At 43.5% G+C, this 20,895-nt stretch overlaps 1 protein-coding gene across 6 annotated transcripts in view; it reads right to left on the minus strand.

Annotated features, from left to right (window-relative positions):
* Nucleotides 1-394: 394 nt before the first annotated feature.
* Nucleotides 395-20,895, minus strand: part of CDC25C (cell division cycle 25C) — a 49,714-nt gene continuing 29,213 nt past the window's right edge. For 4 of the 6 annotated variants that reach the window (XM_005557900.4, XM_005557898.4, XM_005557897.4 and 1 more), the window contains 7 exons: nt 7,401-7,553; nt 6,077-6,178; nt 4,941-5,003; nt 2,300-2,398; nt 1,633-1,766; nt 1,156-1,267; nt 395-977 (listed from right to left, as the gene is read on the minus strand). In XM_005557900.4, coding sequence (XP_005557957.2) covers nt 828-977; nt 1,156-1,267; nt 1,633-1,766; nt 2,300-2,398; nt 4,941-5,003; nt 6,077-6,178; nt 7,401-7,553 — 813 coding nt within the window. In that variant the 3' untranslated portion in view covers nt 395-827. The remainder of the gene's footprint in view (nt 978-1,155; nt 1,268-1,632; nt 1,767-2,299; nt 2,399-4,940; nt 5,004-6,076; nt 6,179-7,400; nt 7,554-20,895) is intronic. The other 2 variants (XM_005557899.4, XM_015451936.3) reach the window with 2 other exon arrangements.

A 20,895-nucleotide genomic window follows, 5' to 3' on the forward strand; every position in this document is an offset into this window, starting at 1 on the left:
TCTCTCTCTGTTGCCCAGGTTGGAGTGCAGTGGCACGATCTCATTGCAACCTTCACCTCCTGAGTTCAAGCGATTCTCCTGTGTCAGTTTCCTGAGTAGCTGGGACTACAGGAGCATGCCACCATGCTGGCTAATTTTTGTATTTTTAGTAGAGATGGGGGTCTCACCATGTTGGCAAGGTTGGCCTCGAACTCCTGACCTCAAGTGATCCACCCACTACGGTCTCCCAAAGTGCCAGGATTACAGATGTAAGCCACGGCCTAAGAATTGCTGGTTTAGAGAAAAGCATGTTGGCCTCAGCTGAGAATAAAGATAATATGTCTGAAGTAGTCTAACTTGGTGATCTCCTCTGTAGACAGATCTTCTAGGAGCAGGCTAGGCTCACAATCACACGTCTCATTCTGTAGTGTTTATTTTTCCATTTTTAAAATAGAGGGGGAAACAAAGAAGGAAAATACAAAGAAAGAGGGTAGACAACTCTCTTGCACAGCCAGAAGCCCAGAGAGAAAGAGTTGGCTGGCCTGTGAGAAGACACGAGGAGTTGGGAAGAGGAATGCCAGAGTTCCCTGAACCAACAAAAATCTCTCTGCAACTCAAGTCTGCCACTCTTATAGAGCTCTTATAGAGCCACTCCAGGACTCTGCCACCAGCTTTCAGCTCTGCTGAAACCGAAGCCATTCCCAGGCCTGTACACAAGTTGGCAGCCTGGTGGTTTGCAGAGACATCTTTTGATAATCTTGGGTTTGGCCATCCAGAAGGCCTCTTTCTGCTCAGGGTTTCTGCAGTGTCTTTTGGTGACTCGTTAGCAGCCAGTGGTTGGAATGTTGTCACGGGCTCACATCCTTCACCAGAAGGGCAATCTGCTCCCGCAGCTGCCGCTCCCCTTCCTGCACTTTGCTCTGGCTTCGACACCTCAGCAACTCAGCCTTGTGGTCCTGATGATGCATAGGGCAGTAGCTCTGTGGTTCACACAGCTCCTGAAAGGTAAGGAACAGAGTAAGGGATTCTCTAGACTCCTGAACTCTACCTACGAAGGATAATAGAGGTGCTGCTGCTGGCAGTGGCCACGGAGGAGCAGCAGTTTCTTCTCTGAGGGCTTTGCAGGCCCTGGGAGTTGCATGCTAAAATTGGCTCCCCGCATGCCCCACCCTTTACCAAATATTCTGGAAAGAAGTCTCTGTAGCCGCCTTTAAGGATATATAGCTCTGGGTAGTACAATGCAGGATACTGGTTCAGAGACCTGTCCTCTTCACGCAGAGAGCGGCACCTTTAGAGAGAACCCAGAGATGGGTGGGGTGGAAAGAAACAAGGTCAGGATCCCAGGGGCTATTCACTGGGCAGGGAGGAGAGGAATAGACTATTGCCAACCTCAACAAGGACCTTCCAATCTCACTGTGTTTGCAAAAAAAAGGTCCAAGTAGCACCACCCTTCCTCCTTTCCTCCACTGCGGTCTCATTCTCAAGTCCCTTTTCCTTTATTGTTTCATACTTTTCAATTTTAGAAACGTCTTCCTTCAACCTCCCTAACATTCTTCAAACTGTAGAATCCAGTCAGTCTCTGTCTGAACTGGTGTGGGAAGTCCAACTCAAAATCCATTTCCATCACCCGCCAGACCCCATTTAGACACTCACATTCGGGGGCCCCTCTCTGAGGAGAATTCACAGTGGAACACGATGATTATTCTCTTCTGGGTGTCCAAAGGGACAATGGGCTTCTTTAGAAAGAAGCTAAACAGTTCTTCCTGACTATACAAGTTTAAGGCTCCCTGTAGAAAAAGAATTTTAGTATTTCCTCAGGGGCTTATAGACAGTGCCAATACTTAGAAATGACTGAGACACCAACCTGGGATAATTTGGACCAGAAAAGCTGGACTATCAGCACCTTTAGGGCAGGGGTCTAAATATATCTCTGTATATACCCTGAACGCCTGGCATAGAGCTTGGTATGTAGTAGATGGTCAATAAATATTCATAGAACTGAACTACTGGAAGTATAGGGATCACTGCGAGGAATGTTCATGAATATTAAGTGTTTGCAAAGTGCTTTAGTCCTTGGATTCATGTTTTTATTTCTAGGTAGGACCCCTTGGCTCCTACAGAAAAGAGGGAGATAGATCTAGGAAGGAAAGGGAAAGTAAGCTGCTTAAGGTATACAGAATTAAAACAATGAGGACCTCAGCCTTGATGTGCTTCAAATATGTAATCTTTGTCCTAATTCTAGGCCCCTTTGTCCACAGACTCTTCTCAATAAAGAGCTATCTCCAGTACTCCCCTACTAATGGCCACCATGTCATCTCACCTGGATGTGTCCTCCCAGGTACTCATATGGATAGCGACAATCAATGACATAAAACTTCTCAATCAGACCCTGGAACTTCCCCGACAGTAAGGCAGCCACCTGGACAGAAACAATGACTGAATATTCTGCTCACTACAACTCTGAGTGAGAGAAGGGTCAATGACACAGTTCCTTACAAGCATACTCCTGTTATGTCCACTGTATGTCCAGCCTCCAAAGTCATCCCATATTTGATATGTGGCAACGATTCAGCCCCACCCCACAAAAGAGAATGAAACAGGAAGTGGCCCTTTTAGAGAACCAAAATAGCTGGCACTGCCAAGATATCAAGGAAATCCATATTCAGGCTACCCGTCTGGGGACAGGCATGGCTGGAATCAGCCTCTCAGGAGACACCCAAGGACTTATGCAGTGGCAGAGGCAGCAGCTAGAGATCTCGAAATTGCAGGAAGAAATGCAAAATGGTTCCCTACCCGCCATCAAAAAGGAAGAAAGTAAGCCTTTCAGGAAAGGATATGGAAGGCAAAGGTTGATACCTAGAGGAAGGAAGAAACTGAAGCTACTTGTAGGAGTGTAAATTGGTTCAGCCTTTCTGGAGGGAACTTTGTAAATACATATACAAACAAATGTAATTACACTTTGACTCAGCAATTTCTAATATCTTAAGTAAACAGGAAAAGTATACAAAGATGTAGGCACAATTATATTCATCTCAGCATTGTTTTATATTATCAAAATACTAGAAATAACTTCAATATTCAATAATAGGGGTTTGGTAAAATAAATTGTACATGTCAGTAGAATAGAGCAGCATTATATAGCCATTAAAATGATAATATAGATATCTTATTATTGATATAGAAAGATGTCTATAACGTCTTACTAAGCAAATTGCAATACTATACGTTCATCATGATCCTTTTTTTTTTTTTTGAGATGGAGTTTCGCTCTTGTTGCCCAGGCTGGAGTGCAATGGTGAGATTTCGGCTCACCACAACCTCTGCCTCCTGGGTTCAAGCAATTCTCCTGCCTCGGCCTCCCAAGTAGCTGGGATTATAGGCATGCACTACCACACCCAGCTAATTTTATATTTTTAGTAGAGACAGAGTTTCTCCATGTTGGTCAGCCTTGAACTCCCAACCTCAGGTGATTCACCTGCCTCGGCCTTCCAAAGTGCTGGGATTACAGGTGTGAGCCACTGTGCCCGGCCCATGATCCTATATCTATAAAACATATGCTAGAATAAAATCTGGGGCTGGGCACGGTTGCTCACATCTGTAATCCCAGCACTTTGGGAGCCTGAGGAGAGTGGATCACCTGAGGACAGGAGTTTGAAATCAGCCTGACCAACATAGAAAAAAACCCCTGTCTCTACTAAAAATACAAAAATTAGTCAGGTGTGATGGCGGGCACCTGTAATCTCAGCTACTTGGGAGGCTGAGGCAGGAGAATCACCTCTGGGAGGCAGAGGTTACAGTAAGCTGAGATTGCGCCATTGCACTCCAGCCTGGGCAACAAGAGTGAAACCCCATGTCAAAATATAAAAAAATAAAATAAAATCTGGAAGGCCATAGGAAAATATTACTAGTGGTTGTCTCTGGTGATGAGATTGTGGGTATGGTGACCAAATAATTTTTGTAAAAACTGGGAGACTTTTGAGAATGAAAGCAAACACTATTAATAATTACCCTCACTAACAGATGTAAATGGGATTGCAAAATGTAAACGAGGGTGCATGGTCACCCTAATTGAGACCATTTTTTTGTGTGTGATTTTATATTTTCCTTTCTTTTCTTTTTTTTTTTTTTTTTTGAGATGGAGTCCCACTCTGTCGCCCAGGCTGGAGCACAATAGCGTGATCTCAGCTCACTGCAAGCTCTGCCTCCCAGGTTCACGCCATTCTCCTGCCTCAGCCTCCTGAGTAGCTGGGACTACAGGTGCCCACCACCATGCCCAGCTAATTTTGTGTGTTTTTAGTAGAGACGGGATTTCACTGTGTTAGCCAGGATGGTCTCGATCTCCTGACCTCGTGATACGACTGCCTCAGCCTCCCAAAGTGCTGGGATTACAGGCGTGATCCACCTCACCCAGCCCTTTGTATTTTCCTTTCTTTCTCCCTTTTTTCTTAAATAATAATTATTTTTTGAGACAGAGTCTCACTGTGTCGCCCAGGCTGGAGTACAGTGGCATGATCTCTGCTCACTGTAACCTCCCCAAGTGGGGTTCAAGCAATGTAGCTGGGATTACAGGCACACACTACGACGCCTGGCTAATTTTTTTGTATTTGTATTAAAGATGGGGTTTCGCCATGTTGGCCAGGGTGGTCTCCAACTCCCGGCCTCAAGTGTCTGAGATCTGCCTGCCTCAGCCTCCCAAAATGCTAGGTTTACAGGCGTGAGCCACCATGCCTGACCCCTCCCTTTTTCCTTTTTACAACAACTATGTATCATTTGTTTAAACTAAAAAGGAAGGAGAGAGAAGAATGGGGAAAAAGGAGTCCTTTAATATAGCTTTAGTTGAATAAGGAGCCTATGTGAGTGAACACAGTGAAAGAAACACAAATGGAAATGGGGATTTTAGGGACAGAACAGACCAGATGGTAACTTATGTAACCAGTTACCATCTCCAGAAATCTGCTTACCGTTTCTGGGTTGACATACTTCAGATCTTGGTGTTTTCCTGACACGGTTGGCAGTGCACATACCTAGAAATACACAAGAGCTGAAATAAAAGCGAGTATTCCACACCCGAGTTTGAGATCAAAGACCCTTATTTTGTCCTTCTTTCCAAGTGACCCTTAAAACCCCAGAGGCCTTCAAAAAAATCAGTGTCTCTATAAAGTGCAAATACATCAAGTCCATTTCTAAGAACTGATCCTAAAGAACAAATCAAGGATGTGTACGAAGTTTTGGATTTCTCTACAAATACATTCATCTTGGTATCATTCATAAGAAAAAATTGTAAAACTAAATATCTTACAAGAAGGGATTTTTGAAGAAATTATGAGCAGCCAAAAAAATAATGAAATAATATGGAGCTATTAAAATGAAATGGGCTGGGCATGGTGGCTCATGCCTGTAACCTCAGTGCTTTGGGAAGCCAAGGAAAGAGGGAATTTCTTGAGGCCAGGAGCTCGAGGCTGAAGTGAGCTATGATCATGCCAATGTACTCCAGCCTGGGTAACAGAGCGAGACCTTGAATCTTAAAAGAAAGAAAGAATGAAGCATAACTGCTTAGTAATAGGAAAAAAGGTGCTCCTGATATAATTATTAAATGAGAGGAAAAACTCAACAGATAACAAAACAATATAAACTATTTTTGTAGAAAAGCAAAAACTGTATTTGTATATGTGTTTGTGAAAACACAGAAAAAAATCTGTAAGAATATATATGTTCTGCAATTACACAGACAGTAGGGGGGAAAAAAGAATATATACTAAGCAATATTACCCTGGTTAATAAAGTTTGGGATAAATTTCTTCATTTTCTACTTTTTCTGTAACAACCAAGTATTATTTACATAATTTTAAAATATGTTTTTAAACAGAAAAAAGGTAAAAAGTCTCATACTTTCCCCTGTGTTCTGGATCTTCCCAGAAGAATAATAAATATTTTCTTTCTGGAAAGGCTTAGGGCCTGGATCTACCACTAGAGTACTGTCAGGTTATCAAATAGTATTTGGTGAGGATGCATATTTACACCAGGCATTCTCTGCAAACAGAGAAGATTCAGATCCAAATGACTCACTGAAATACAGGATGGGTGTAGCCAAACTCACCTTGGAAAAATCACCAATCAGGTGCCCCTGGTTAGAATCTTCCTCCAGCATCTGAGTGATATTAATGTCACATAGAGAGACTGTCTTCTTTAAATGTAAGCCCTGAAGATGACAAGATTCCCACCCCACACCCAATCCTCATGTTAAAGGTTTAAAAACCAGTGGATGGAGTGGGTCATGGTGGCGCACATTTGTAATCCTAGCTACTTGGGAGGCTGAGGTAGGAGGATTGCTTGAGCCCAAGAGGCCAAGGCTGTAGTGAGCTACGATCACACCACTGCACTCTAGCCTGGGAGACAGAGTGAGACCCCATTTATTTAATTATGATTTTTAATAATAAATAAATATTGAGTTTGCAGTGAGTCGATATCATGCCACTGCACTCCAGCCTGGGTGACAGAGTGAGACTCCATCTCAGGGGAAAATAAATAAATAAATAAGTTGATTTTATAAAATATCCAAATATATTTAGAATTTTAATTTGTTCTTTTATTATTATTTTTTATTACAGATGGGGTCATGCTATGTTGACCAGGCTGGTCTTGAACTTCTGGCCTTAAGTGATACTCCCATCTATTTAGAATTTTTAAAAGTTGGGGAGGGTAAAGGACAGAGGCTAAGTTTTTCAGAAGTTGCTTTCCACAAAAGCAATCTGCTATATGATGTTGTTTCTGTCAGACCGCATGTAAAACGGCAGTGAAATATCCATACCAAAGTTCCCTTGTATTCATTCAGATCTTAAGAAAAAGGTTTGGGAAGGCAGTATGAAGACAACATTTCTTTTTTTTTTTTTGAGACAGAGTCTTGCTCTGTTGCCCAGGTTGGAGTGCAGTGGCGCAATCTTGGATCACTACAACCTCCGCCTCCCGGGTTCAAGCGATTCTTCTGCCTCAGCCTCCCTAGTAGCCAGGACTACAGGCACATGCTGCCATGCCCAGCTGAGTTTTTGTATTTTAGTAGAGATGGGGTTTCACCGTGTTACCCAGTCTGGTCTTAAACTCCTGAGCTCAGGCAATCCGCCCGCCTTGGCCTCCCAAAGTGCTAGGATTATAGGCATGAGCCACTGTGCCTGGCTGATGACAACATTTCTAAAAGTACAATATAGACATACTTTATATATCTATGTTATATAAATATTTTATATACATATATTTCACATGTGGATACAGATGTAGAAAAGACAGAAAGATGGAAAGAACAAAGAGGAAAAAGTAAAAGTAAAGAGGAAGAAGACAAAAAAGGCATAATAAAACAATCCTCATACCAGAAAAGCAAAGACATGAGAGAGAAGATGAATAAGATTTCCATCTTAAAATGTTCTTACCTTCCTGAGTTTTCCTTGGCCAGAAAAATACTTTTTTTTAACTTTGTCTGGTATCGTGTTGTCCTTGAATTTTTCCACCTGCTTCAGTCTGGGCCTATTCAAGTTCTCTGGCATCGAGGGGGAGCGATATAGGCAGCTTCTGTTCACTGATGCCTGTTTGGGAATATTAAACCCCTTAGTTCTTATGCCTCCACGTGTGTCTGCAGACCTGCAGCATCAACATCTCCTGGGAGCTTCTTTGAAATGCAGATTTCCAGATGTGAGGCCACACCCCAAACCTACTGAATTAAAATCTGCATTTTAACAAGATGTCCAGGTGATTTCTCAAGTTTGAGAAGCCCTGGGTAGGCAACCTGTCTTCACAGGCCCATTAACATCTTTCTACCTGGACTGCATGATATTCCATCTCCATGGATGTCTTAACTAGCCAAACCAAATTCTGCCGCTGACTGTCTTAGATGCACTAGTTCTTCTAACAGAAAGCAAACATAAGTTCAGTCCCTCCAGTTATGTGACAAAATAATAATAATAATAATAATAAGTCCATTTTGTCTCTGGGATCCTAGGACATTGACAATCAGGATTTAAGGACCTCAACAAACCTAAAGATGAAAAGCCAAGAAGAAAAATAGCAAAAGAAGCATCATGCAAGAAAAAAGGACACACTAAAATCAAATAGCATGATGACCATTATAGGATGGATACTATGAAACCCATCAGGGAAAAAAAATGGCTCAATGTCATGAAGAACTAGCCTTGAGAATTGCTTACACAGGAACAGACTAAAGTATAAGAAGATGGACTGTTGTTTATTTGAAAGGCATGGTTTGGGTGCTATATTCAGAGTCAAGAGGGTCTTATCAAATGGCCTCTGATAACACCTTCCAACTAATCCACAATTCTATCCTGTTGCCACATACTTTGAGATCTCTACCTCTCACCTAGCGAATAGGCAAAAGCTCCTTCTCTAAACACTTATCGTACTACCTGTTATGGACTGATTTAGGATGGGCGGCTATACAATAAGAGAGCCATAACTGGAAGGCAGCTTGATGATCAATGGTTTCTGGAAGAAGAAAATAAGAATAACAACATTTTGCTTTATGATAACTATGGATATTATGATTTTATCACACACATGGTCCTATCTCTTGCTCATGGTACCAGCTGATGGTACAGTCCACATTATACGTACCAACATTCTATACCTTTCCCCTTAGACTCCTTCCAAACATTGCCCTATGTCCCCATCCACCCTACCCCCCAGCCACTGATGACTGGACCATATTGCTGGTTGAACACATCTATTTAGTGGTCTAGAATAAGGAAAAATAATCTAGGCCAATCAGGTTCCCTCTCTTGGTAGCCTAACTTGGAAGATGGAAAAATAGTTAGGCAGTAGCAGGAGCCAAAGCCCAAGAGGAAGAAGCCAAGAGATACAGTCAAAGTCACGAAGCCAGTGATGCATGAATGGATCAACCAAAGGTAGGGTAGGAAAGGAGATTTGGTGAGGCACTGAGGAGTTGGGTGCCTGGTCTCCATGACAGACAGGACTTCATATAACTTCAACTTTCCCCTGAGAAGGCAGGGGAAAGCTAGATGAGGTTTTCAGAAGGGGCTTCTCTAGAACACACCATAATAATTATGCTAAAAGCCATATTATTAAGAGTTTGGAATTAATTAGCTAATTGAAACTTATCTTTTTTGTTGTTGTTGTTGAGGTAGGGTCTCACTCTGTCACCCTGGTTGGAGTACAGTGGCACAATCTTAGCTCACTGCAACCTCTGCCTCTCAGGCTGAAGCGATCCTCCCAACTCAGCCTCCTGAGTAACTGGGACTACAGGTGTGCATCACCATCCCCAGCCAATTTCTGTACTTTTTGTAGAGACAGGGTTTTACCATGTTGCCCAGGCTGGTCTCAAACTCCTGGGCTTAAGTGATCCATCTGCCTCAGCCTCCCAAAGTGTTGGGTTTACAGGCATGAGCCACCACGCCTGGTCTGTATCCATTTTTAAGCATTGTATCTAATAAAGTTTTGCCCAACCCAAGGTCACAAAAATTGTCCCCTGTTTTCTTTGGAATTTTTTGTTTGTTTGTTTGTTTGTTTTGAGACAGAGTCTTACTCTGTCGCCCAGGCTGGGGTGCAGTGGCATGATCTCAGTTCACTGCAACCTCCGCCTCCCAGGTTCAAGTGATTCTCCTTGCCTCAGCCTCCTGACTAGTTGGCATTACAGGTGCCGGCCACCATGCTTGGCTATTTTTTTTTTTTTTTTTTTGTGAGATGGAGTCTACCTCTGTCACCCAGGCTAGAGTGCAGTGGCACGATCTTGGCTCACTGCAACCTTCACCTCCCAGGTTTCAGCGATTATCCTGCCTCAGCCTCCTGAGTAGCTGGGATCACAGGCACCCGCCACCACGCCCAGCTAATTTTTGTATTTTTAGTAGAGACGGGGTTTCACTGTGTTGGCCAGGCTGGTCTCGAACTCCTGACCTCGTGATCCACCCACCTTGTACTCCCAAAGTGCTGGGATTACAAGTGTGAGCCACCATGCCCAACCACTCAGCTAATTTTTTTTTTTTCTTTGAGACAGAGTCTTGCTCTGTCACTCAGGCTGGAGTGCAGTGGCACGATCTCGGCTCACTGCAAGCTCTGCCTCCTGGGTTCACGCCGTTCTCCTGCCTCAGCCTCCCAAGTAGCTGGGACTACATGCGCCATGCCCAGCTAATTTTTTGTATTTTTAGTAGAGATGGGGTTTCACCATCTTAGCCACAATGGTCTCAATCTCCGGACCTCATGATCTGCCCGCCTCGGCCCTCCAAAGTGCTGGGATTACAGGCATGAGCCACCGCACCTGGCTCCACTCAGCTAATTTTCATATATTTAGTAGAGATGGGGTTTCACCATGTTGGTCAGGCTGGTCTCGAACTCCTGACCTCAGGTGATCCACTGGCCTCGACCTCCCAAAGTGCTGGGATTTACAAGCGTGAGCCACCATGCCAGGCCTTTCTTCAGATGGTTTATGGTTTAAAGTTTTAGATTTGGAGCTACGATCCATTTTGTGTTAATTTTAATACATGATGTAGAGCATGGGTTAAAGAACTTTTATCTTTTAACACATGGATTTCCAATTGCTCCCGCACAATTTGTTAAAAAGACTATGCTTTCGGCCGGGCGCGGTGGCTCAAGCCTGTAATCCCAGCACTTTGGGAGGCCGAGACGGGCGGATCACAAGGTCAGGAGATCGAGACCATCCTGGCTAACCCGGTGAAACCCCGTCTCTACTAAAAAATACAAAAAACTAGCCGGGCGAGGTGGCGGGCGCCTGTAGTCCCAGCTACTGGGGAGGCTGAGGCAGGAGAATGGCGTAAACCCGGGAGGCGGAGCTTGCAGTGAGCTGAGATCCGGCCACTGCACTCCAGCCTGGGCGACAGAGCGAGACTCCGTCTCAAAAAAAAAAAAAAAAAAAAAAAAAAAGACTATGCTTTCTCCATTTGATTATTTTTTATCTTGGCTGAATTACCAATTACATATATGCATATGTCTATTTCTCAAATCTCTATTCTCTTGTGCCAATGTTTTAGGTTTCTAGTAGCTATTATAGGGATAATTAAGGTGATTAACATCTTCATATAGTCCAAGGACAAGATGTCAAAAATAAATGACAGCAGAAAACTACTTTCACAAATAGAAACAGCTACTTCAGCGGCCAGGCTTGGTAGCTCACACCTGTAATCCCAGCACTTTGAGAGGCCAAGGTGATTCCGAATCGCTTGAGTCCAGTAGTTCAAAACCAGCTTTGGCAACATGGTGAAACCTTGTCTCTACAAAAAAAACAATTAGCCAGATGTGGTAGCATGCGCCTGTAGTCCCAGCTACTTGGGAGGCTGAAGTGGAAGGATCAATCGAGCCCAGGAGGTCGAGGCTGCAGTGAGCTGTGATCGTGCCATTGCATTCCAGCCTAGGTGATAGTGTGAGACCCTGTCTTTTCTAAAAAAGAGCAAGGTACTTCTTTCCTACACACTTATATGAAAATAAATGTCAACTGATTGCAAAGAATATAAGTGCTAGGTCATGGAGAGATGATGAAGATGGTACTTTAGTTCTGTCTAGCTAGTTAGAAGTTTCCCAGTTCCCAGAAGCTGGTGTGGGAAGATCCCAGGATCATCTGGCTTAGATAGCATTTAACATCTACTCATTTTCAATCTTTAAGGAATTACTAGAGCATTTCCAAATATGGGAGTTTTTAAACACTGAGAAAGCCAAAAAGAAGGGAGGGAAACTTACTAGATTCAACTTGCAGATTCTATTAAAAGACTTGATTGAATAATTATTATTTTATAAACTGAATTATTATTTTATAAACTGGCCTACACACTCTTGAGTACACATGAGCCAGTCCAGCTTCTGTCTGCACCACTCTTCTGCTCTTGTCAAAGCTATCAACAGCCTTCATGTTTCAGCATCTGACAGTCACTTCTCCAGCCACATTATCTTTCTGAACCTCACGTCGGCTTCCATTAAGTTGGCTACTCCATTTTTGTTGGCTTCAATGGCACCTCCTACTCTTTTAGTTATTTTTATTTATTTATTTATTTATTTATTTATTTATTTATTTATTTTTGAGATGGAGTCTCCCTCTGGAACCCAGGATGGAGTGCAATGGCACAATCTCAGCTCACTGCAACCTCCACCTCCTGAGTTCAAGCGATTCCCCTGCCTCAGCCTCTCAAGTAGTTGGGATTACAGGCGTGCACCACCACCCTTGGCTAATTTTTGTATTTTTATTTATTTTTTTGAGACAGAGTCTGGCTCTGCTGCCCAGTCTAGAGCTCTATGGTGCGATCTCAGCTCACTGCAACCTCCGCTTGCCTGGTTCAAGTGATTCTCCTGTCTCAGCCTCCTGAGTAGCTGAGATCACAAACATGCACCATCATGCCTGGTTAATTTTGTATTTTTATCTTATTATTATTATTGAGACAGTCTTGCTCTGTTGCCCAGGCTGGAGCGCAGTGGCGCGATCTTGGCTCACTGCAACCTCTGCCTCCCGGGTTCAAGTGATTCTCCTGCCTCGGCCTCCGGAGTAGCTGGGACTACAGGCGCCCGCCACCATGCCCGGCTAATTTTATTGTATTTTTAGTAGAGACGGTGTTTCACCGTGTTAGCCAGGATGGTCTTGATCTCCTGACTTCATGATCCACCCGCCTCGGCCTCCCAAAGTGCTGGGATTACAGGCATGAGCCACCGTGTCCGGCCATTATTATTTTTTAATTTTATATTTTTAGTAGAGACGGGATTCACCGTGTTGACCAAGCTGGTCTCAAACTCCTGACCTCAAGTGATCCGCCCACCTCGGCCTCCCAAAGTGCTAGGATTACAGGCATGAGCCACTGCGCCCGGCCTAGTTCTTTATTTCTAGTACAGGCAGCCCCTACACTAGAAGAACCATGATGCTTCTACCTCTGTGCCCTCTCCTCTGCTCCTTGTCAATTTTCTTTGTTAGGCCTCCTTACCTATCAAACCTGTAATAGATGCTGGATTCATCAGGGCTAGGCCCTGGCCCTTTTCTCTTTTATCTCTTCTCTCTAGCCATAGGTAATTTCTTCTACCTATGAATTTAAATTTTCACTCTAAGCTAATGATTCCCCAATTTTTCTATCTTAATCAAGTCCTCTGCTCTGACTTCAGAACTTCCAAATTCACATATGGAAGCTTGATACGTTTTGAGTACCTACTAGGTGACGTAGCAATGAACAAAAGAGTAAAAGAGACAAGTAGACTAATAAATATACTCTGTACTTTTTCACATAGTGATAAATAGCATAAATCAAAACAAAGAAGGATGAAAAGAAAAACACAGGGGTTGGGAAGTCTGTCAGGAAAGGTCCTTATAAGACATATGTACAGAGATGAGACTGAAATGAGGAAGAAAATCATGGATTATCTTGGGGAGAAAAGTTCTAGGATGACGGAACAACAAATGCAGCGGCCCTGGGTGAGAATAACAAGGCAGCCAGTGAGAGAGCCCATTTAGTATGGTACCACTTTTTTTTTTCTTGAGACAGGGTCTCACTCTCTCATCCAGGCTGGAGTGCAGTGGCATGATCACAGCTCACTGCAACCTCGACATCCCAGGCTCAAGTGATCCTCCCACCTCAGCCTCCCAAGTAGCTGGAACTACAGGCTTGCACCACCACACCTTGCATTTTTTTTTACAGACAAGGTCTCTCTAATAGCCCAGGCTGGTAGTGAACTCCTGGGCTCGAATGTCCTCTTGCCTTAGCCTCCCAAAGTGCTGGGATTACAGGTGTGAGCCACCACACCCAGTGATACCATTTTTAGAAACCTCAAAAACTCATTTAAACAATACTATAAACCAATCAGACCTAAAAGACACCTAGAGAACACTCTACCCAACAACAGTAGAATACACATTCTTCTCCAGCACACATTGCACATTCTCACAACAGACCATATGCTTGAACATAAAATAAGCCTCACCAGGTGCAATGGCTCACGCCTGCAATCCTAGCACTTTGGGAGGCTTGAGGCGGGCAGATCATGAGGTCAAGAGATCGAGACCATCCTGGCCAACATGGTGAAACCCTGTCTCTACTAAAAATACAAAAATCAGCTGGGCCTGGTGGCACATGCCTGTAGTCCCAGTTACTCAGGAGGCTGAGGCAGGAGAATCGCTTGAACCTGGGAGGCGGAAGTTGCAGTGATCTTAGATTGTGCCACTGCACTCCAGCCTGGTGACAGAGTGAGATTCCATCTCAAAAATAAAATAAAATAAGCCTCAATAAATTTAAAAGGATTGAAATGACACAAACTATGTTCTCTGACCACAATGGAATAACATTAGAAATCAGTTAACAGAAAAAATCTGGAAAATTCACAAATTTATGAAAATTAAACAGGCCAGGCATGGTGGCTGAACACCTGAGGTCAGGAGTTCAAGACCAGCCTGGCCACCATGGTGAAACCCCGTCTCTACTAAAAATACAAAAATTAGCCAGACGTGGTGGTGGGTGCCTGTAGTCCCAGCTACTCGGGAGGCTGAGGCAGGAGAATTGCCTGAACCTGGGAGGTGCAGGTTGCAGTGAGCCAAGATCACACCACTGCACTCCAGTCTAGGTTACAGAGGGAGACTCTGTCTGAAAAAAAAAAAAAAAAAAGGGGCCGGGCATGGTGGCTCATGCCTGTAATTCCAGCACTTTGGGAGGCTGAGGCAGGTGGATCACTTAAGGTCAGGAGGTCGAGACCAGCCTGGCTAATATAGCGAAACCCATCTCTACTAAAAATACAAAAATTAGCTGGGTGTGGTAGTGTATGCCTGTAATCCCAGCTACTTGGGAGGCTGAGGCAGGAGAATTGCTTGAACCCAGGGGGCAGAAGTTGCAGTGAGCCAAGATCATGCCACTGCCCTCCAGCCTGGGGGACAGAGCAAGACTCTGCCTCAAAAAAAAAAAAAAAAGAGAAAGAAAAGAAAAAGAAAATTAAATAACACACTTGTTAATAACCAATGGGTCAATGAAGACATCATAGGAAAATCAGAAAATACTTTGAGATGAATTAAAATGAAGATACAACACACCAAAGCTTATGGATGCAGCTAAAATAATGCTTAGAGAAAAATTTATAGTTATAAACGCCTGTAATAAAAAAGAAGATCTCAAATCAATTACCTAAACTCCCACCTAAGAGGAAACTAAACCCAAAGCAAGCAGAAGGAAGGAAAGAAAAAAGATTAGAGCAGAACTTAAGAGAATAGAAAAACAATAGAACCAAAAGTTGGTTCTTTGAAAAGATCAGCAAAAATCGACAAACTTTTAGTCAGCCTCAACAATTAAAAAAAAAAAGTCTCAAGTTACCAAAATCAGGAATGGAAAGTGGGACGTTACTACCAACCTTGCAGAAATAAAAAGGATCCTGAGGAAATATTAATGAATAATTGTGTGCCAACAAATGAGACCACTTAGATGAAATGAACTAATTCCCAACAAGACAAAAACTACTGAAACTAGCCAGGTGCAGTGGTGTGCACCTGTAGTCTTAGCTTCTCAGGAGGCTGAGGTGGAAGGATTGCTGGAGCACACAGGAGTTCAAGGTGACACAGTGAGGCACCGCCCCAACTCTAATTAACAAAACAAAAGACTGAAACCATGACCAGGTAGGATGTATCTTCAAATGCAAGGTTGATTTAACATCTGAAAATCAGCCACCATACCCCACCATATCAATAAAATAAAGGACAAAAACTATATGATTACTCATCTCTGCACGTTGGGAGGCTGAGACAGGTGGGTTGCTTGAGCTCAGAAGTCTAAGACCAGCCTGGGCAACATGGTAAAACCCTGTCTCTACAAAAAAATACAAAAATTAGCTGGGTACGGTGGTGCATGCCTGTAGTCCCAGCTACTTGGGAGGCTGAGGCAGGAGGATTGTTTGTGCTCAGGATGTTGAGGCTGCAGTGAGCTGTGATTGTGCCACTGCAGTCCGTTCTGGGCAACAGAGTGAGACTCTGTCTCAAAAAAAAAAAGAGTGATAGATTAATAGACAGAAAATTAATAAGTATATAGATGTGTTCAACAATATAAATCAACCAGACCTACTTGACATGTATAGAATATTCTGTTCAAGAATAGCAGACTATACATTTTCTAAGTTACACTAAACATTTACCAAGATGTTCTGGGACATATCCTGGACCATAAAAACCAATCTCAATGTGCCTAAAAGGATTTAAGTCATATAAAATATATTCTTGACAATCAAATTAAGTTAGAAATCAATAACAGAAAGATCCTCAAATATTAGGTCCTCAAAAAGTCTCAAATATTTGCAAATAACTAAATAACAAGCTTCTAAGTAACCCCTACATCAAAAAAGAAACCAAAAAAGGAAATTGGAAAGTATTTTGAACTGAATAAAACTGAAAATGCAACATATCAAAATTTGTGAGATGCAGCTAAAGCACTAAATATCCTTATTTAAAAAGGTCTCAAATCAATGACCTTAGCTTCAACCTTAACAAACTAAAAAATGAAGATCAAATTAAACTCAAAGTATCCAAAGATTAGAGTGCAAAATCAATGGAATAGAAATAGAAAACAGAAAAACAATGGAGAAAGTCAATGAAACCAAAAGATGATTTTTTAAAAAGATCAGTATTGATAAATCTCCACCCAGACTTATCAGGAATAAGACAGAGGGCACATATAACCAATATGAGGAAAGACAGACATCACTATGGAGTCTACAGACACTAAAAAGCTAATAAGGAAATTTTTTTTTTTTTTTTGAGACGGAGTTTCGCTCTGTCACCCAGGCTGCAGGCTGGAGTGCAGTGGCGCGATCTCCGCTTACTGCAAGCTCCGCCTCCTGGGTTCACACCATTCTCCTGCCTCAGCCTCCCGAGCAGCTGGGACTACAGGTGCCTGCCACCATGCCCGGCTAAGTTTTTGTATTTTTAGTAGAGACGGGGTTTCACCGTGTTAGCCAGGATGGTCTCGATCTCCTGACCTCGTGATCCACCCGCCTCAGCCTCCCAAAGTGCTGGGATTACAGGCGTGAGCCACTGGGCCCGGCCAGGAAGTATTTTTAGCAACTTTATGCCACTATATTTGACAACCTAATTAAAATGGGCAAATTCCTTCAAAGACACAAACTACCAAACTCACTCCAAAAGAAATGGGTAACCTGAGTAGTTCATATCTATAAAGTAAGTTGAATTTGTTAAAAACATTCCCACAAAGAAAACTCTAGGCCCAGGTGGCCTCACTGGTGAATCATGCCAAACATCTAAAAGAGAAATAAAACCAATTCTATATAAATTCTTCCAGAAAATTGAAAAAAGAGGGAATTATTTGCAAATCATTTCATGATGCTAGCATTACACTGATACCAATACCAAAACACTACCATGAAAAGCCAAAACACTGAAGATGAACACCTCTCATGAACACAGAGGTACACACAACAAAATGTTTTTGTGATGGAGTCTCGCTCTGTTGCCCAGGCTGGAGTGCAGTGGTGCTATCTCAGCTCACTGCAACCTCCGCCTCCTGGGTTCAAGCGTTTCTCCTGCCTCAGCATCCCACGTAGCTGGAATTACAGGTGTGTGCCACCACACCCGGCTAATTTTTGTATTTTTGGTACTGATAGGGTCTCACCATGTTGGCCAACCTAGCCTCGAACTCCTGACCTCAGGTGATCCACCTGCCTTGGCCTCCCAAAGTGCTGGGATTATAGATGTGAGCCACTGTGCGTGGCCTTTTCGTTGAGACGGAGTCTCACTCTGTCTCCCAGGATGGAGTGCAGTGGCACAATCTCAGCTCACCGCAACCTCTGCCTCCCTGATTCAAGCAATTCTCCTGCCTCAGCCTCTCGAGTAGCTGGTATTACAGGTGCACACCACCATGCCTGGCTAGTTTTTGTATTTTTTTGTAGAGATGGGGTTCCACCATGTTGGCCAGGCTGGTCTCAATCTCCTGACCTCGAGGGATCCACCTGCCTCAGCCTCCCAAAGTGCTGGGATTATAGGCGTGAGCCACAGTGCTCGGCTGATGTAAAAATTATCAACAAAATGTTAGCAATGAAATCCAACAATATATAAGAAAGATCATATGTCACAACCAAGTGAGGTTATCACAGGAATGCAAGGTTGTTTAACATTCAAAAATGTAGTCCAGGTACAGTGGCTCATGCCTGTAATCCCAGCACTTTGGGAGGCCAAGGCGGGCGGATCACCTAAGGTCGGGAGTTTGAGATCAGCCTGACCAACATAGAGAAACCCCGTCCCTACTAAAGATACAAAATTAGCAAGGAATGGTGACGCATGCCTGTAATCCCAGCTACTCGGGAGGCTGAGGCAGGAGAATCTCTTGAACCCAGGAGGCAGAGGTCGCGGTGAGCCGAGATCGCGCCATTGCACTCCAGCCTGAGCAACAAAAGCGAAACTGTTTCAAAAAAAAAAAGTAATTCATCATATTAACAGATTAAAAAAAAAAAAAACTCACTTGATTATCTCAACGGATGCAGAGAAAAGGGCTGGGTAGGGTAGCTTATGCCTGTAATCCCAGCACTTTGGGAGGCTGAGGCAGGGGGGTTGCCTGAGTCCAGGAGTTCAAGACCAGCCTGAACAAAATGGTGAGACCCCCATTTCTATTGGGGAAAAGAAAAAAAAACAGAATTAGCCAGGGGTGATGGTGCTTGCCTGTAGTCCCAGCTACTTGGGGAGGCATAGGCAAGAGGATCTCTTGAGTCCAGGAGTCTGAGGATGCAGTGAGCTGTGATTGTGCCACTGCACTCCAGCCTGGGAAAGAGAGTGAGACCATGTCTCTTTAAAAACAAAAGCAAAAAAAAAACCCCTGTTCCTGCTAAAATCTCCCAGCAAACTAGGAATAGAAGGGAACTTCCTCAATCTGATGATGGGCTTCTCAAGAAATGTATAGCTAACATCATACTCAATGTATAAAAAGCTGAATGCTTTTCTCCTAAGGTCGGGTATAAGGCAAGGAGTTCTAAGTAATTTTTAAGATTACAAAGGAGTCCTAAGACCAAAAAATTTGAGAACTATTATTCTAGGAGAAGGAAAATTGATAATATAGGAGAGGGGAGATACTGCAGTAGTACACACGAGGAGATGCTTCCGTCTGACTCGGTTTTTGCAGATTTCACAAATGCCTACAAGGCCCTACACAATCTGTCCTCCTGCTAACTCCTCTCTGCCCTCATTTCCTACCCCTCTCCACTATGCTCCTTCCACTGCAGCCACACTGGCCTTCTTGCTGTCCCATGAACACACCAAGCATACTCACCTCAGGGGCATTGCACTTGCTTTGCCTTCTGCTGGGAATGACTCATTCCTCCTGACATCTGCTTGTTTGACTTCCTCGTTCTTTCAGATGTCTGCTCAAACGTCACTCTCAAAGAAGTCTCCTCTGACCTATGCAACCTATCAAAAATAATAACTCTCACCCTGTCCCCCTCCAATCCAGGGACTCCCTATAGTCTCCTTCTGCTTTTTCACCATAGTATTTTTACCATCTGCTATATTACAAATGTATTTGTCTGTTTCCTCATGACTAGAATGTAAGCTCTGTAAGAGCAAGACTTTGTTGCATTGTGTTAACTACTGTATCTCTGGCATTAGTGAATGAATGAATGAATGAATAGGACACAGTGTGAAGGGAGGGCTTTAGATAGGAGCAGGGACACTTCATGCTCTGCGGCAAGAGCAACTGCAGATTATATGGGTATAAAAGGAGAGTGGTTGCTGTATCTGGTGAGAAAAGAAGGCAGTTTTCTTCTGATAGCATCTGTTTTCTCTTCACAACAAAACACTTCAAACTGCATATGACTAAAGTCATCCTTGATCTCATCCTTCCTTCACAGCCTGCATCCAACCCTCCAAGTCCTGTTGATTCTCTATCCAAAATATATATATCTATGTATCTTTTCACTTTTTAATTTTTTTTGAGACAGGGTCTTGCTCTGTCGCCCAGGCTGGAGAGCAGTGGTGTGATCACGGTTCACTGCAGCCTCAAACCCCTAGGCTCAAGCCATTCTCCCACCTCAGCCTCCTGAGTAGCTGGGACTACAGGCATACACACCATGCCTGGCTAATTTTTTTTTTTTTTTGTAGAGACATGTTGCTGAGGCAGGCAGGCAGAATATATTTTGAATGCATCCATTTCTCTGTCTCCATAGCCAACACCTTAGTTCAGGCTACCACCAACTCTACCTGGGACTAACGCAATAGGTTCCTACTCTTACCTGCTTCCAACTTTTTTTTTTTTTGAGGCAGGGTCTCCCTTTGTTGCCCAGGCTGGAGTGCAGTGGCACGATCATTGCTCACTGCAGCCTCGACCTCCTGGGCTCAAGCAATCCTACCGCCTCTGCCTCCCTAGTGGCTGGGACTGACAGGCATGCGCCACCACATGCAACTAACATTTTTTTATTTTTAGTAGAAATGAGGTTTCACTATGTTGCTCAGACTGGTCTCAAACTCCTGAGCTCAAGCAACTCTCCTGCCTCAGCCTCTCAGAGTGACAGGATTACAGGTGTGAGCCAAGCCACCTGCTGACTTCCAACTCTTAATCCCTTCTAATCTGTTCCCCATCCATCAACAAGAGTGGTCTTCACAAAACAAATCAGATCATATTATTCCCCTGCCTAAAGCCCTCCCTTCAGTAGCAACTCATTGTACTTAGAATAAAATCCAAACACTCACCATAGCCTAAAGGCCCTGCATGATCTACCTCCTAACTACTTATTCTTTCCCAGCTCACATAACACTCCTCTCATTCACACTGACTTCTCAGTTCCTCCAACATGTGAAGACCTTTTCCACCTGGGGCCTCTGTACCTGCAACATTCCTTCTTCATGAAATGCTCCTGCCTCTACTCTTGTCCTATATGGTTCCTTCACAATTAGAGTGGCCCCAACTTCATTGTGTAAAACTTTCCCAGTTTTAGCAATGGAAGCCCCAC

Source organism: Macaca fascicularis, chromosome 6 (assembly GCF_037993035.2).
Source record: "Macaca fascicularis isolate 582-1 chromosome 6, T2T-MFA8v1.1".
NCBI classification, from domain to species: domain Eukaryota; kingdom Metazoa; phylum Chordata; class Mammalia; order Primates; family Cercopithecidae; genus Macaca; species Macaca fascicularis.